This window comes from Gossypium hirsutum, chromosome A05 (genome assembly GCF_007990345.1).
Source record: "Gossypium hirsutum isolate 1008001.06 chromosome A05, Gossypium_hirsutum_v2.1, whole genome shotgun sequence".
In the NCBI taxonomy this organism is placed as follows: domain Eukaryota; kingdom Viridiplantae; phylum Streptophyta; class Magnoliopsida; order Malvales; family Malvaceae; genus Gossypium; species Gossypium hirsutum.
The window spans coordinates 39,185,881-39,202,941 of NC_053428.1; the positions used below are offsets into that span (position 1 = coordinate 39,185,881).

General features: G+C 34.0%; 3 protein-coding genes across 3 annotated transcripts; 1 reads left to right on the forward strand and 2 right to left on the reverse strand.

Moving 5' to 3' along the window:
• The first annotated feature begins 2,400 nt into the window (after positions 1 to 2,400).
• Positions 2,401 to 3,451, forward strand: LOC107957379 (probable acetyltransferase NATA1-like). Its single transcript, XM_016892888.2, has one exon. It carries the CDS (start codon positions 2,540 to 2,542, stop codon positions 3,245 to 3,247), a length of 708 nt encoding a protein of 235 aa, XP_016748377.1. The 5' UTR covers positions 2,401 to 2,539; the 3' UTR covers positions 3,248 to 3,451.
• A 178-nt stretch (positions 3,452 to 3,629) lies between these two features.
• Positions 3,630 to 12,917, reverse strand: LOC107957377 (probable lysine-specific demethylase ELF6). The gene is made up of 7 exons (XM_016892887.2): positions 10,122 to 12,917; positions 9,729 to 9,807; positions 9,458 to 9,525; positions 8,323 to 8,473; positions 7,191 to 7,750; positions 6,594 to 6,791; positions 3,630 to 6,202 (listed from the first exon to the last, which is right to left on the reverse strand). Exons 1-7 carry the CDS (start codon positions 11,251 to 11,253, stop codon positions 3,903 to 3,905), a joined length of 4,488 nt encoding a protein of 1,495 aa, XP_016748376.2. The 5' UTR covers positions 11,254 to 12,917; the 3' UTR covers positions 3,630 to 3,902.
• A 1,804-nt stretch (positions 12,918 to 14,721) lies between these two features.
• Positions 14,722 to 16,513, reverse strand: LOC107957380 (adenosine kinase 1). The gene is made up of 6 exons (XM_016892889.2): positions 16,247 to 16,513; positions 16,041 to 16,138; positions 15,878 to 15,948; positions 15,737 to 15,803; positions 15,480 to 15,663; positions 14,722 to 15,206 (listed from the first exon to the last, which is right to left on the reverse strand). Exons 3-6 carry the CDS (start codon positions 15,940 to 15,942, stop codon positions 15,064 to 15,066), a joined length of 459 nt encoding a protein of 152 aa, XP_016748378.1. The 5' UTR covers positions 15,943 to 15,948; positions 16,041 to 16,138; positions 16,247 to 16,513; the 3' UTR covers positions 14,722 to 15,063.
• Between the last annotated feature and the right edge of the window lie 548 nt (positions 16,514 to 17,061).

Here is a 17,061-nt window from a genome sequence, read left to right on the forward strand (position 1 = left end):
TAAATAAAATAAATAATATGATTTTTTTTAACTTTATAAAAAAGAGTTGAATCTGACCATTAATCTTTCAAAAAAAATTTAAATTTTTGGCTTTTTAATGAAAATGCTAACTAAAAAGTTAAATTATTAAATATGGTAACCCGAATAACAATATATGTGTACTTCATACTAATTTTTAAAACTTTTTATAAATTTTATGTCTTTGAAATTTAAAATTTTCTTAATATTGTGAATATTTTTATAGTTTTTTAAATTATAGTTGATGTAACATATATGACAAATAATACCATATTAGCATAAAGTATATGTGAATCACCACACATAGAGGTGAATGTAGGGGGCTGGCAGGGGTCTCGACCCCCCTTAAAATGAAAAATTATTATTTAGGCCCTTTAAATTTTTTAAAAATTTTAAATTAGTAAAGATGAAATTACACTTTGCCCTCTTAAAATTATAAAAATTTGATTTAATCCTTTAAAAATTATAAAGATATAGACTATAAAAAATTATAATTTCATTCACCCCTAAAAAATTGTTTTGGCTTCGCTCCTGACCACGTGGGTTACCATGCCAACATCTCGAGGTGACACTAAGAGAGGCTAGCAGTGGCCTTGGCCACTCTTGAAAATGAAAAAAAAAATCAATTTAGTCCCTTTAGAAATATTAAAATTATAAGTTAATTTATGGTAAAATTGCACTTTGGGCCCCAAAATATAAAAAAATTATTCTATATAGTCCCTTTATAATGATGGAATTATGAATTAATATATGATAAAATTACATTTTGATCTCCCAAAATTTTTATAATTCAGTTCCGACCCCTTCTAAAAAAATTTCTAACTTTGTCCCTGTTAACATCGTTAATAAATTAATATTTTATTTAACATTTCCGTTTAAAAAAAATGATTCAACTTTTTTTGAAAGGCTAATGACCAAACTTAGCTTAAAAAATAAGGACCAAAATGACCAAAGATGTAAAAGTCAAAGGCTAAATTTATCATTATGCCAATAATATTTTACATAATTATTTTAATTCAAGTATGTTTAAATTGATTACTAATAATTATAATTAATAAATACAAAAGCTTGATTCTTTCATAATTTAATAGAGAATTTTCTGGTGATCAGATTTTTCTCTTAATTATGATTTTGAGATTAGAACTAGAGTTGTCCATGGGTCGATCAGGTAGCAGCCCAAAAAATTAGAGGTTTTGGGCAAAAATATAGAATCAAAAAATTGGCTTGAGCAAAAAATAATGCCCATTTTTTGAGTTGGGCCTATCAATTGGGCTTAAAAATTTATTAAGGCCTGGCCTAGTTCATAGACAACTCTAATTAGAACATGAATTTATTTTAGTTAACTATATAGTTGGTTTCTTAATTATGTGTACATTTTGATTTTATCACTCAATTATGAAAAATTAGAATTAATTTTCATAATTATTGAGCATATATTTTTTAATCATTTAGTCGTTAAATAATTAATAAAAAAATAACTTGATTTTTTTAATTGACGCATATACTATGTTAATTTGAACCTAATTTAAATTTAACTCTTAATACTACACATTGCGTAAGTTAAACTTATTCCAAATATTGAAAAAGAATACATTAAAAAATTCAAAAAATCATAAATTATAATAAATTCTAAAATAAATGAAAATTATTTTAAAAATTTAAAAATAAAAAACTGAAAATATGTATTTTTATAATTTATTATACACAATTTTTATATTTTAAAATGAATGTCTAATTATGAATACTATTAATTTTTTTGCTAAATTCATATTAATTACAATATCAAATTTTTTAATTACATAATCAACAATTGAATTTTTTTTATTTCAAAATGTCACACTAATAAATTTTAAAAAAATAAAAAATATTAACAGTTATACCTTAATTTTAAAATATAAAAAATAGACTAATTTTTTGAAAATAAAAATATAAAAATTTAAAATCTAAATTGTCAAAAAAATATAAAAATTCTTATTATTAAAAAAATCTCGAATTATGTGAATAATTATTATTAATAATAAAAGAGGCAAAAACCTTAGAAAGTAAAGTAGGTGCAGATTAGCAAGGAAGGTATCGTTGTTGAAAATGTGGCAGAAAGCAGGATGGTTGTCAAAGTTTTGAATTCCAGGAGGATGTGGGCTTCCCCAATTTCGCCATCTACTCTGCCCCAACTTTTCTTTTATTTTAGATAAAGCATTATAATTAAAATAAATTATATTATTTCTTATTAAAAATTTAGTAAAAATATGCTCAAATAAAGTATTATAGAAAAGAGAATTGATATAAACGCTCAAATATCACTTTATAAAAGAGTCTCAATTTCTGTTCTTTTTTATATTAAAAAAACTACTCTCGAGACAAATACCCTTCCATTTCCACACAAATTACATTCCTACCACAAAAACCCCTCCTATAAAAATCTTTTCTACCGCCGACTCCATCTTCCATACCCACTTCGCATTGTCTAGAAAACTCCCACATTTTCATCTCTTTCACTCACAAACAAGCACCTCCAAATCCAATGGCCGCTGCAGCTCCACCCCCACCACCATCCGCCGCCCCTGAACCTTCCATGGCACCACCTGAAACAACCCCGATAGGCCACCCCGTCTTCACCAGGATCCGCCTAGCCACCCCTTCAGACGTCCCTTTCATCCACAAACTAATCCACCAAATGGCCGTCTTTGAGCGGCTGACCCACCTCTTCTCCGCCACCGAATCTTCCCTATCTTCCAACCTTTTCCTCTCCCCTCCTTTCCATTCATTCACAATTTTTCTACTCGAACTTTCCTCTTCCCCCATTCCTCCTCTCCTTTCCCCTTCACCATCTTTCACTCCCATAGAAAAGACATTCAACTTCGACATCCCCTTAAACGACCCCGAAAGTGATGCCTTCTCGATCTATTACGGGAATCAGCAAGTTATAATCGGTGGGTTCGTGTTGTTCTTCCCAAACTACTCGACATTTTTAGGGAAACCAGGGTTTTACGTTGAGGATTTGTTCGTCAGGGAATGCTACCGGAGGAAAGGGTTTGGGAAAATGTTGCTGTCGGCGGTGGCGAAGCAGGCGGTGAAAATGGGGTACGGGAGAGTTGAATGGGTGGTTTTGGATTGGAATGTAAATGCCATTACGTTTTACGAACAAATGGGTGCTACAGTTTTGCCTGAATGGAGGATTTGCAGGCTTACGGGTGATGCTCTTCAAGCTTATCAAAATGCCAATGTTTAGCTGTTTTGTGTGAACTTACTGATGAGGGAATAAAAAGGATTTTTCAGTGTTTATTTTAGTCGGATTCTCAGCCAAAGACTGAAAGATTCGCTTCTTCAGTTTATATTTGTATTTGGTTGTTTGAAGGTGGAATGTTGAATTTCTATGGGTTTTTATTGTTTGGATGTACTGTTACTTTTCGCTATCAAAACAGGATTCTGATTACTCTTGCAGACTTTTTATCCAATTTTTTTAACTTCTCTTTTTATTGAATGGTTTTGAAATGAAATATAATGCTTAAAATAATTAAATTTTTTATCGACAATCAATATTTTTCTTTTTGAATTTATTATTTTAATGTGTTTTTGACATAAATTGCGAGTGCTTCAAGAAAATTAAAGAATTGAAACAACATAAAAGAGTAATTTCTACACAAAGGGATCGCCATAGTAGCACAATCCACAGAAAACAGAAGCTAAGAAGATTTTCCACTCTTTTAACAGCATTCAAATGATTGGAGAATGCCAATCTACAAAAGGGCTCAGTTTTCTGCCTAAACTATGCCTAATCAGAATTTTCGAGTTTGTACATGATTCCGGTAGACCTGTTACGGCCCCGGAACTGATAACCTTGTGCGTGACAGATGAAACCTAACTATAATGACAAACTTCTAGGCTCAAGAGTCAATGTAATGCCCGGTTTTTCGTCTATGCCGACTAAAATCAGACACAAACCTGAAAGAAAGGCTACAGCCTTCAACCTTGCACTTATACGGGCGTTCTCCGGTGTGCACCCGTATATGTTCAGTCCTAGCCCATGCCCACTTGAATGACATGGAACAACCTTTCCATGGGCACTTGAGGGGCCTATCATCATCGTGGACTCGTTGATGAAGGACTGCATATTTGTGGGAACGGAACTTCTTTCCACAGCCTTCGTACGGACACCGATTGCGTTTGTGCAACCTCAACTCTTCCTTTGTCTTGAAACTCATATGGCAGCCTTCCAGGTCACATCCATGAGACCCTTTTTTGATTATTATCTTCCTATGGGCATGAGTTGAAGGTTTCCTCGTCTCTTTTGTCTGCAGCCCCTCTGAGGATGCTTTGTCTGCATCAAAACTGCTGGTTGCATCTTTCCGAGCCCTTGGCCTCAACCCTTCACATGGACTTCTAATAAAGCCATCACTGCCAACCTTTTGACATGTTTCCTCCAGTTCTCTCTTCCTCTTTCGTCCCATGGCATTTGATTTACAATTTACCATAGCAGACTCGAGATCTCCATTCTCTACAGAAGAACAAACACCCGTGCCATCATTTACATTCACAGTAGCATAAGTGTCTCTATGAGCTCTTGAGTACTTTTGGATTGGGATAGTTGTCTGATTTATAGGTGTACGACAGCAAGAAGCAGATTCTTCATTCTTTTCATATCTATTCGGGTCATTTTCATGGCTGTCAGCATCTGCAGTTGCACCAACACATGGCTTCTTCGAAGAACTGCTATCCTGCTGAATCTCGGAGCAAGCTTCCATCATAACAGGAGTAGGCTGCTTTTCTTGCATTGGCAAATTGGAACAAGTTATAACTTCATCCCCACCGGTTCCTTTTGTAGCTTGGATCTCTTGGAACACTTCAACATCTAAGGTCACATCGGTATGACAGTCCTCTTCGGCACCAGGATTCTTGGAAATTGTGGAATATTCTTCGACAGAGAGATCAGTAGACTGATGATCAATGCCTGCTGACGTGAAAGAACCAGATAGTACTTCCTTCCTTGCATTAATCCGGATTTCCTGCTTCTGTGCTTTATTCTGGGAAACTGTACCGTCACATGAATCTGCTGCAGCAAAGGGCTCCTTTAGAACTTCAGATCTTATAATCACCTCGGAGTTATTTCTGCTGGTAGCTTCAGTTCCTTGCTGCACTTCGTTCTCAGACGTCATACCTGAAAAAGCCCCTCCGTTTATAGAAAATTTTGGAACAGTTATGTCCTCCAATCCTTGATTGTATCTTCCAGCACATCGCTGAGCAGAGTGTGAACTTGCTGAGTTACCATTTATCAAACCATACCCGGAAGTTGGTTCATCACTCTGTTGTTCAGAAACTGGGTTGCAAACCTTGGTAGCAGTTGCAGTATTTTCCAAATACACTTCATCATCCGCAACAAGACAGAATTTAGAACACTTTTCAGCAGGAGAACTCTCATCATTCTCACTGTTCCTTTCCATAAGCTTGTTCTCACATTTCTTTATAGAACTAGCACAGGCTATCAAACTCTGAGCTTCATCATCTGGACCCGATTCCTCCACAATTTTGTTCTGGTCCCTTTGTACAACTGAGGTAGTTGGGACCTCAAGCTGTGCCTGAATTGACTCACTTCTGGAATTGATCTTGGATTTATTTCCTCCATGTTTATCAAGAAGTTGACTTGAAGCAGCCGAATCTTCTCTTGGCAAGTCATTCTTCAACAGTTCAACACCCCCACCACCTCCAGTTGAATAATCTGATTTTCTTTTTTTCCTTCTCGAATACTGAATAATTTTCTGCCCATATTTAGAAATGTCGCTATCAAGTTTTTCCACCATTATTTCATCTACTTTCATTTCAACGCTTTCACATGGTTTAGAAGGTGATGGGTGGTTTAACTTGCCTTTTGAACGAGATTTTCTCGACTTCCATTTGATGTTAAATAACTCCAAACTGCTATATTTATCGGTGAAAAGACCACTCAATGGTAGTGCATGCTGAACTTGCTTAAACGAAGAGTTCTTTCGGACTTTGACACAGTATCGCAAGTTAACACCAAGTTTGGAGGTCCAGTCTTCCTGAATTTCATCATGTTCATCATCAATTGCAAAATTGATCAAATTTAGATCCTCCTCTGATGCAGCATCTAGTGGAACATCATTGTAATTAAAAGGGATACCAATATCGTCCGCAACAGGTATTGCATTTGCCTTTATCTTCTGATAATCTAACAAATCAGAGGAAAAAAGTAAGAACTAATTCAAGACTTCAACAAAGAATCAAATATAAGAAATGGTTGAACATCAGATAGCAGAAAATATTTACAGATAAGGGACTTAGGTGTGTCAGATACGGGTATGAGTCCAACACGGATAGGTTCAATTTTTTATAAATTTCCATCTATTTGGAGGACCTTTAGAGGATCATATCTCCATACTTGTGTCAGAATATGATTCAGAAAAAAAGGATGCTAGGAATGGGTACTCACCCCCCACAGGTTCGCTTTTCTTTTCTACTTTTTGACAGGTTGTTGATAACAATGGAAACGTAGCCTAAATGTAGATCAACTAAGTTGATGTATAGAAAAATGGGGCAGACAGATTTGAACTCAATCTTACCTGAATGGCAAATTATCAGCATTTTTGCTCCACCTTTGGACCGCAAAAGCTCCTCAACTTGAACAGCATGCTCCAGGCAGAAAATCCGAGGTCTCAGATATTTATTAGAGGTGTCCCATCCATCGGAAAACTTGGTTATTGATGGTAATGCCGAATGCTTGAAAGGAAGAGATAGATCCAGAACATGATTGAGATTGTCTGCAGAATAAAGCACTAGATTAACTTATCACTCAAGATGCCCAAAAAAATGGGGAAGCAAACTTCTCCTATTCAATTAAATCCCTTCAATTTCTTCCATGAAAACTACTATAGCATCATTGGCAAATACCCCACTCTCTTCCAGGAACCTGAATATAGAGAAAATCACAACACTTGCCATCCAAGTCTGGATATGCATTGGACATCAATGTTGGACATGGGTACTTTAAGAAAAATGAACAAGAGCAATATAGGTTCTAAGTTTTTATGGCAACAGATCTTTAAGTTACAGGACAATAATCCAACTACGTATCTGACAATTAGAGTGAAGAACAACATGAAGTAAAAAATGAAGTGATGGTGAACACGAGAAACAGAAAATTAGTAAAGGTCCCTTACCTGAAACTGAGCCCTCAACAGGGCAAGAATGGGCATTCTTAGGTACCAAGACTGTTGAACCTTGACTAGAAAGATGATCCACAGGTAGAAATTCCACTGCTGCTCCCTCGGATGGTTGTACCACAGACATAAATGGATAACCCAGAATTCCACAAGCAACACAAACCAATGTCCCCGAATCAACTTGAAAATCGCAAGTCAAATCATCATCATTCGAATATAAATAGTTCAGATTTTCCATGTAGAAGCACATCTCATCTAAAAGATTCTTTTGATCAGATTTATCTTCACCATTAATATCAGAAACATTTTCTTGCATTATTGTAGAATCTGTAGCAGTTCTGCTGGGCAATTCAGAATCTCTGCTTGTATAAGGAAGTAACAAAGGGTCCCACATTATTGCACGATAAGTTGATCCTTTCTTAAGAAGAAGAGATAACAATTTATTTTCGGTCAACAAGTCTTCTACAAAAGCCTTCTTTACTAACACCTCTCGTTCTTCCTTCAAGCGGTCTCTCAAACGAGAACTGCGAGCACCAGGTAGCAAGGATCTTGGTACCCTGGAATGAAAACAAATTAAGTGAAACAAACTTGAGAAACAACGAGACAGCTCAATAGATATTACCAAAGCACTACAAAAATTTATGGAGAATTCTATTTTCATTAAGCTTGATGAAATTAGAAAAACAGATGGTACAATTTTGGTTATAGATTGTTTGAAAAACTAAAAATGCAATTTGTTTTGTGTCTAAAATTGTTGTAAAAAAAGATGGCATAATTGGTGGGTTATTACGGAATAACTGCAGTTGATTAAACCATTTCAACAAAAGTAATGCAATAATTTTGGTTATAGTAAAAACTAAAAACACGAGTGTCGAACACAAGTACTTCAAGAAGCATAGAATCAGAGCAACATAGCAGATTACTATACCAAGCCTTAAATTTATCAACTTAAAATTACAAACAGAAATAGCAGCCTATAGGCCCCTTGCTGCAATCCCTAACATGCTATCTAACACAGGCAATCCTTATCCAATGAGCTAAGGAATATTGACAGCATAAATCTGCATAGTGCCAAATTTCCAAAACAGGTATAGCATAACTTCAGTCCATGGTTTGCTTACAAACTGACCTTGACATGAACGACATTGTCAAAAGGTATAACAGCTGCTGATGAGAAAGCATTGGAAGATAGTTCATAGCTGCCCTACGAACAGCAGCTTCTTTAGCAACTTGAAGCCACTGTGGAGTTCCAAAGTTTGCAGCTTCCCCGCAGTTAAAACCTGTTTAGTAAAACAATTGACCACAACAATTGATGAGAATTAGAATGAGAGAACAAAGCCTATGGTAAATGTATGTTCAATTTTTTCATAGATTTCAAAGTATTTAGAGGGTCCTAGGAGGACCATGTACCCATATGAATGTGTGGATATGCATTAGACATTGGTACTTCGAGAATAATGAAGAGTTGGAGCAATATAATCTAAGACAGTTTTCAGATGTAGGTTCACGATGACCACACTGAAAGGTCTCTCTACATTGTGATGGACTGGTGGTTTATGTAATATAGATCCAGACTTATAACTTCTAGTTGGTCCTAATTCCATTCCCGGGTAAAATCACATACATTATAAGGATCTTTGCAAGTAAGAAGTCCTACTTCAGAACTCATTTTGAATAACTTCTTAACATACTCGTTAATGAGATCACCATCATCAACAGCTTGATCATGGTAACTAGATAGACTCCTCCTGCACCCAACCCGGACCAAAATGCTTTAGCAATGAAATCTTTCCCTATCCCCTCCCTTCTTATTCTTCTCCCGAAGGAAGAAATTTTAGAAGTGAAACAGAAAGCTATTATTCTCATAATTATGATAGTAGTCATTAATTTCCAAAACTGTCAGAGGAGTGAAACTCATCAATCCCATATGGAGCCCCAAATTTTCGCAAGTATCAGCACATTTGTTATGTCATGCCTATCATTTTTGGATAATTTACCCATATTAGAACCTAACCGTTCATTCTTAGAAGATCATGTCAGGCTAAAATGTCTGCCTATTCCAAAAGGAAATGGAGAAAAAACATAGTTTTCTTGATGAGTTATGCCGTTGAAGAACTGACACATTCATTTAATATTTGCACAATTTGTATTTCATGCTTCTAATAGTCAATAAAACATAAATGAGCATGTATTAGATCCCCAGTAAGTAGTTAGACAATCGATAAAATTCTTGAAAACGTGAAAATTAACAACAAAGAAATTACCATGGCTGAATCCTACATGGTAGGCTCTCGGAAAAGTCACAACAAATTCACCAGGATTCTGTATTAACCTAAAGAAACAACAGAATTAACATAAATAGGACTTCAAATGATTCAGAAGATAACACCAAATGGCACACTCTGTAGTACAAAGCTAGCCTCAAAAGTTTTCCAAGAATGGGACATTAACATCCTCACATCTGCGAGTTCAATATCATTAGGGGATCAGGGGAGACTGAGGATAAAATTTTTCAAAAGAATAAGATCAACTCACCTGCAACAAGGAATGCCAGATGCGACAATCAACTCAGGTGATAGAAGAGTTGTCTTCTCACCCAATAATGACAGAGCAGCTGGCAATAAAGGAAACTGAAACTGAGTTACAAGAAAGATATAAAAGTTGCAATAATCAACTAAATTCTGATAGATGTCAAATGTTTCACTCAAGGGAGGTATTCTAAACATTCTAGAATTAGCAAAATAACAATTTTATAAGCCTCCCACAAATTCTATGATTGGTGAGAGATAAACAATTCCAGACTAGAAAGTCCAATAAAATATCTACTATAATTTGTAAGACATGAAACAAAATCATGCAATATGTTCTTAAATCCCACCCAGAGGTAATGCTCAACGACCTAATATACAATAGCAAAAAGTGACATACCTAAGCGGTCGATGTTTCCACCATAAGCCTCGGCGCGGATAACTTCCTCAAAAGCAAACGCATGATCTCCAGGAACAGCATACCAAGTCTTTGAAGAACCAGTATGAAGAAAATTCATGCTATGAAGCTCATGGTCTTCAACATGCCATGCAAACCAGCTAAACAACATGCCAATATAAACCATGGGGGAAGTAACACCAGGAATATCATCAGGCATAAATCGTGTAAGTGAGCCAGCTGAGCGAGCAATCACTTGAAGGTTCCAAGGACTATTTGAAAGCTTCCAACCTGCAGTACCTTCCATATCATTACTAGCATTTCCACTCTTTCTTTTAGAGTGTGAATTTACATCTGATGCAATGGTTGACAATGTAGTAGATGACTTGGGTGTTTCTACACGTGTATCTGGATCACTTTTAACAGAAGTATTGTTAATCTCAACCATTTGTGAATAATTTACAGCATCAATCTCATCTTTCCTGCAATCAGAGTTTTCCCTCCAGTATGACATCCTCTTTCTCCTCCTCCTATGGAAATACCGAAATTGACCCTCTGGTTCCCCGAAACCTGATCCAGGGACATCATTAGCATATTCCACATATATAGACTTCTCCGAAGCCACCTTCCAAAACAACGCCTCAATATGCAACGGTGATACCTCCTTAAGCAGACCTAATAAACTCTTTGCAAAAGTCTTTGACTTGGACTCAAACTGCTCCAACGTATATATCTCCCCACTTTGCCACACTTGTTTCTGAGCACCACATTGTGGACTACTAACCACCCCTTTCATTCTCTTCCCACTCCATCCCAACTCCTGATGCCTAGTCGTAAACACCGCCCTTCTTTCCCGCTCATCACCACCACTATCCCCAAAATTCGAAACAGAACCAATATTCACATCACTTCCTAATTCCGGAGACTTGGACAGTGACCTATTCAAGTTGTTAAAGACATACTTTTTTGATGGTTTAGGCAACGGTGGGATAATCTTACATATGCCATAAGCACCAGCTTCTTTCTCAATCTTTGATATATATGCAATAGGGTCAGCAAACTCGGTATCAGTTGGCCGAAATTCAGGTGCCAATGGCAACCGTTTAAGCCATTTTGGTATTTCCACATTTCCCATTTACAACAAAATTTCTAAACAACAAGGAACAACGTAAACCAATCAAATCATTAACCTTCAACATACATTGCTCGTAGATGTTTGAAAGTAAAAGGCATGAAAATTAACAAAAACCCAACTCTCAAAATCACTAGATTCCATTGTTCTAACACGTTTCCAACATGGGTTTCTCTTGTTTCCTACTTTTCCTTCAATTGAAACTACATAAAACTCCAAAGTTTAGGGAAAAAGTTCGAATCTTTTTGCTTGAAAATACCTATCAAAGAAATCGGAAAAGGAAAAAAAAATTAAAACCTGGTGAACCGCCTGAAGCCGCTTGAAAATCTTGACATTAGTTTTGAAAAAGCGGCAAAGAAGAGAGAGAGAAAGCTAGGTTTTGATCAACCGAAGTGGTGCAAGTTAGCAGGGGAGAGTGGAAAAGGGCTAACGTGCAAGGGGGGATGTTGATGCAAATTGGGTGGACCGTACGATATTTGGTGGTTTGATGAGGTAAGATTGGGGTGTATTATAATAGGCCACTTGCATGAAAAGAAGTATAAAATTTGATGAAAAGAACATCTATGGTGTTAGAAAAGGATTTGGCTCAACTTATGGGACCTCTATTATTCATGGGGTAAATTCCTTACTTAATCACTCAACTTTTAAACTACTTTCATTTTGATCACTCAAAATAAAATTTTTATAATTTGGTCACTGCCATTAGATTTTCTTTTTTTTTGTCATTTTATTCGCCAAACGTTAAATCCTGACTAGGCACATCACATCACCATTTTTTTCCTCATCTTCTTGCTAACCACACCACCCTTCCATGTCCTGCTTCCCACACCAGATTATAACTTTCAAATCCATTCTCCCACCTATTCTTCTAGTCATTTTTCATCAAACCCATGGAAATCTTCGATTGTTTCTTCTTTTCTCAAATTATTTAGTGTTTCCAAATTAAATTTACAGCAAAGAAAGGCAAGTCATCTTACTTACCTACCGACTCTATTAGAAATATGAGAATCCAAAATGAAGGTAGAACGGAACCGAGAACTTCATTGGGATGTAGAGATGCTGCGGCGGAATCCACAGCTCTGAAAATGACATGGCTTCTTATAAAATAAGAAACCATACAATATACAATATACACAGACTTTTGAACTTATATACGGTGAGAATTCTGCAACTCCAAAACAATTAAACAACACATAAAAAAGCAAAAAATCAGAATATGAACAAAGTTAACATTTCTTACTCCAAATGTAACAAAACGAAATCGAATTCCACTTTGCTTTTGCATTCAAACAGACACAAGTAGCATCCATAGATACTCAAAATAGATTGAGCAAATATAATACTTAACCCTTCTATGAGAGATCAGATAAAAAGCTCAGTAGGAAGCACAAATTTAAAGAAAAAGCCGGAGATAGGAAAAATAAGAGGAAAATAAGAAAAGAAGTAAACATGGCAAGCGAAGCAGTAAAGGTCAGAGCTTTCAGCTGCAAGGGAGTTTAGGTGGAGCTGGCAATCGTGTAGCCATGGCATCTTGATTGGTTGGGGTAATCGATGGAATGTGACCTTAGTAAGAAAGCTGACAGTGGTGGGAGAGTGGTGTGAAGGAAGATAAACAAGAAGAATGAAAGAATTCGATTGGCCCAAAAGTTTGAGCTTGGTCAAAGAATGAGATTTGACTAACAAGTGGACTAAGGATTTAAAGCTTGAGGAATTAAAACGATAAATTTTTTTTAATGGCGTTTATCAAATTGCAAAATTTTGTTTAATGATTAAAATGAAATTGCTTTAAAATTGCATCATCAACTAGGTAGTTTATTTTTATTCATATTATTATTATTATTTAATAATTATTATAAATTTTGATCATATCTATTTTTTTACACAATAGTCCTCTATCCCCAACCCATAAATGAGAGAATAATAAGTTTTAACATACTCGGACCCACATCTTCTTTCATTGACAACAATATTCATATTAATTAAGTTAAAACTCAATGGACCCTATTTTTTTTAAAAGGACATATTATGATTACTATTCCAACTCCATATATTCAATTTATACAAACGAGTTTTTTGGTAAAAATATTTTTTTGGTCTCTTTTAATGTTAATATGAAGCAAATTGATCCTTCAAAAAAGAGTTAAAACAATCTAATTATTGCTAATTTTGAAAATGGGAAATTAAGAATAATTAATTACAATAATTAATATTTTTCGTCAATTGTATATAATTTTAATTGATATAATAACAAATTAAACTCTTAATATTTACTTATTTTATCAATTTAGTATTTATTAGAAGTGTCCATAGGTTAGATTAGGCCGAAGCTCGGTTTCAAAATATTTTTCAAGTCCAAATTTTTTTTTGTGCTGGTCCAGCTCTCTCAAAAAGTCCATTTACTATTACAAATAATAAAATATTAAAAATATAATTTTCGGTTGGTATTTTATATATTTGATAGTTAAAATTTAATTTAAAAATATATTTTATTATTTAGATTGAATTTGGGTCGAACCAGCTTAATTGAAGTGTAAGACAGATTATCCAAACCTTAAACAAGTCATTATAGAAAATTTTTAAAAAATGTATAAATTTTTTAAAGAATATAAAAATTTCAAAAGAAATATATTAAATTTTATCTTAAAATATATATAGAAAGAATTAATATGAATTAAATTATTTCAAATTTAAAAAAAAAGTCACTGAAAAGAATTGAAATTTTTGATTTTATATTTATAAAAACATGTAAATTGGATTAGATGTTGTTGTATAATGCGTCAACTGGGTTTGTTGATGTGATTTGGGTTTTTGAAGTTAACCGATTTACATTGGGTTATGACACATTGAAAAGTCAAAATAAATAAATTTATAACCATCTCAGCCAAGTTGTGTACCAAATTACATTTCCATCTACTACTTCTTCCATATTAAAAAGAATTTATTCTACTAAATGCTACAAACTTCAATGCTTTTGAATGTTTGATCTCATCATATAAAATATTTTAATAAAAATTTTAAATTTTAAAATTTCAAAAAAAAATAAAGATATAATGACTTATTTAATCCTATAACTTTACAAAAGTTTATTTAAATTTTTTATCTTTTTTAGCTCTTAAACTTATTTTTTCAAAATAGATAGACAAGTCAATGTCTTTTAATTTTACTGATGTAAGATACACATGAACTATCACATGAATAATACTATTAGTATTTAATTAACTTTTTAAAATTTTTTAAAATTCAAAAACAGTATAAAAATATTTTTAACATTTTTAAATTTTAAAAAATTAATTAAATGATGTCATACCATCGACATGTATGTCAAATTAATAAAGATTAATTTTTCTATCAATTTTAGAGTAATTTAACAAAAAAATATAAGTTGAAGAGTTAAAAAGAGGCAAAAAAGAATTAAATAAAAAAACCAATTTGTAACTGGATATAACATTCCCAGCTCAACAAGCTGATACATAAAAGCGAAAAGACTGATCTTCGCATTCCTTGTAATGAGAATATTGTTCAAACTTTTTCATAACTTGAAAGACAGTACCATCCTACTCATATTCGATGAATATTTTGAAAAAAATCCAAGTGGGAATAAGATAGTTAAGTTCATTTTGAATGATGTTGAACCACTTGTTTGTAAATAACATCACATATCTTCTCAACCAAGTATGGAGTACATAAGACTATGAAAAAGAACAAAGAAGTGTAGACAATGCGGATTGGCATAGTAGGTACGTGTGAATATTGTAAGATAAAATCTGTGGATCACCGGAAAATAAATGGCGGAGCCAACCAGTGCAAGTCTCTTTAATTGAAACTGGGTTTCTCAGGATATGTGCAGCCAGACCTTTGGATGATAACATTTGCTGCATAGCAACCGGCTCTGACACATTCTTCGATAGGCTTCTCTTGGACTAGCTGTGACAAAAATCCACCAACAAATGCATCCCCTACCACAAAGAGAAAAGAAGCGCCGATATATATTAATAGCACAAAGCCGATAAGACGTTCTGAAACAAAATTCATCCAAAGTAGCTAATTGTGAAATACAAAATTGGTTCTTATTTCCCACCCGTTGATCCGATTAATCAAAAATGCATCAATGTACAAAGTACTTGTTGCTCGAAACTTTGAAATTTGGTGTTGATATAGTTTGAAAATACAAATCTGTAGCCGATGTCAACTCACTGGAGAACTTAGAGAACATAAGAAGAGAAATATACCTGCTCCATTGGTATCGACCAACTTCTCTTTCGGTAACAAGATAACTGGGAATTTTTTCACTTTTCCATCCTCAGCGACCACAACAGGGTCAGCTCCCTGAGTGATAACAGTAATTCTCTTATGTGTTCCCGAAGCCTTAGGCCATTGAGAAATCTTTAGAGCAATCTCCTCAACATTATCAGTCTGATCATCGAAGATAACTTTAAGAAAAGGCAATTTGAGAAGAAAAATAGAATGAAAACTAATAGATAATTACCTCCCAACCATGAACCTTTGAAAATGTTCGGGCTTCAGTCTCATTACCAAAGACATAATCCATGTACCTGAAAACAAAAAGCCCTGTCAGCTCCTCTTTGAGTGATCAGGACTATCATGAAAGTAGGTTCTCGAAACCTACGGTAGAGCTTTCTCCTGCACATCCCTAAAGAACTCACAGATGAATGGAGCGGAAAGATTCATCATGAAAACCTGCAAATGTATAACGAAGTTGGTTGAAACTGATGAAATATGATCATTAAAGCTAATGAAAGTACTTGCAAATTAAGGTCCACTAGATTTACCTTATTCTTTGCAGCAGCATGTTCAGCAACGAGTTGAATGGATTCAGGGGATACCGTAAGGAAAAAACCAGCAATATAGAAATATTTTGCCTTCTCAACTGATCAAATACAGAATTCAATTGAGGCAAACTCGGAAATCTCATAGGCAACAAAAAGAAATAGTGTTGGAAGCTAAAACAACAAAGTTCTTGAAAGAATAGTGGTACCTAGTGCCCAATTTTCAGGTTTCTTCAAATGCTCAGATTTGTAACAATTTGCAGCTGACAAGTTGGCAACAAGCGATCTACAAAAACAGTTGTAGAAGAATTTTACACAGAAACTTCAGGATTATGTATTTACAGCATGCATGCCTACATAAATAAAACCGATGTATGCAGGCCTGACGACATATATACAGATCTGCAAACTGATAAAAGCCGACACTTTGCACATGGCCTTTTGTCCCTAATAATAAACATAAATGTTGAGATTCATGTCCAGGAACTATGTTACTCAGACTCGAGTTCAAGTATTAGGCATAGGTACATGTCTGACACAGATATTGTCACCCTTAAAGCGTTGGCTTAATGGTGCAAAAAGCCCTCAAAATTTTAAAAAAAAGCATTTAAACCCCTACTTTTTTTTTGCACTCAATTGGGTACTTGAACTTTCAAAATGTATCAAAAAGACCCTCAAATTTTTTCAAAGAAAGCAATTAAGCCCCTGCTTTTATTAAAAATTAGAAAAAAAAGTTATAAAAATTAAAATCAATAAAAGCTAAAAATATTATTAAATTTTAATAAAAAATTCAAATATTAAAAATTAGAAAAAATATAAAAATCGTAAAAATATATATAATTTGTAAAATTTTATAAAAATCGTAAAACAATTATAAAATATAAAAAATATAAAAAAAATTATAAAATTTTATAAAGTTGTAAGAAAATTATTCAAAATGTAAAGAAATATAAATTTCATAAAAAAAATTATAAAAATTATTCTGCAAAAAGAAGCATTTTATAATTTTTCTATAATTTTTTTT

Bases quoted from the DNA above. Each gene is read 5' to 3' on its own strand.
- LOC107957379 (XM_016892888.2), top strand. From the start codon at position 2,540: ATGGCCGCTGCAGCTCCACCCCCACCACCATCCGCCGCCCCTGAACCT.
- LOC107957377 (XM_016892887.2), bottom strand. From the start codon at position 11,253: ATGGGAAATGTGGAAATACCAAAATGGCTTAAACGGTTGCCATTGGCA. The intron at 9,526-9,728 runs GTGAGTTGATCT...TTGTTTCTTTAG, and splicing joins TCTGGCATTCCTTGTTGCAG to GTTAATACAGAATCCTGGTG. The intron at 6,792-7,190 runs GTAAGGGACCTT...TTTATTCTGCAG, and splicing joins TGTTGAGGGCTCAGTTTCAG to ACAATCTCAATCATGTTCTG.
- LOC107957380 (XM_016892889.2), bottom strand. From the start codon at position 15,942: ATGATGAATCTTTCCGCTCCATTCATCTGTGAGTTCTTTAGGGATGTG. The intron at 15,664-15,736 runs GTAATTATCTAT...TTCGATGATCAG, and splicing joins CAAAGGTTCATGGTTGGGAG to ACTGATAATGTTGAGGAGAT. The intron at 15,207-15,479 runs GTATATTTCTCT...TCTTTGTGGTAG, and splicing joins GGTCGATACCAATGGAGCAG to GGGATGCATTTGTTGGTGGA.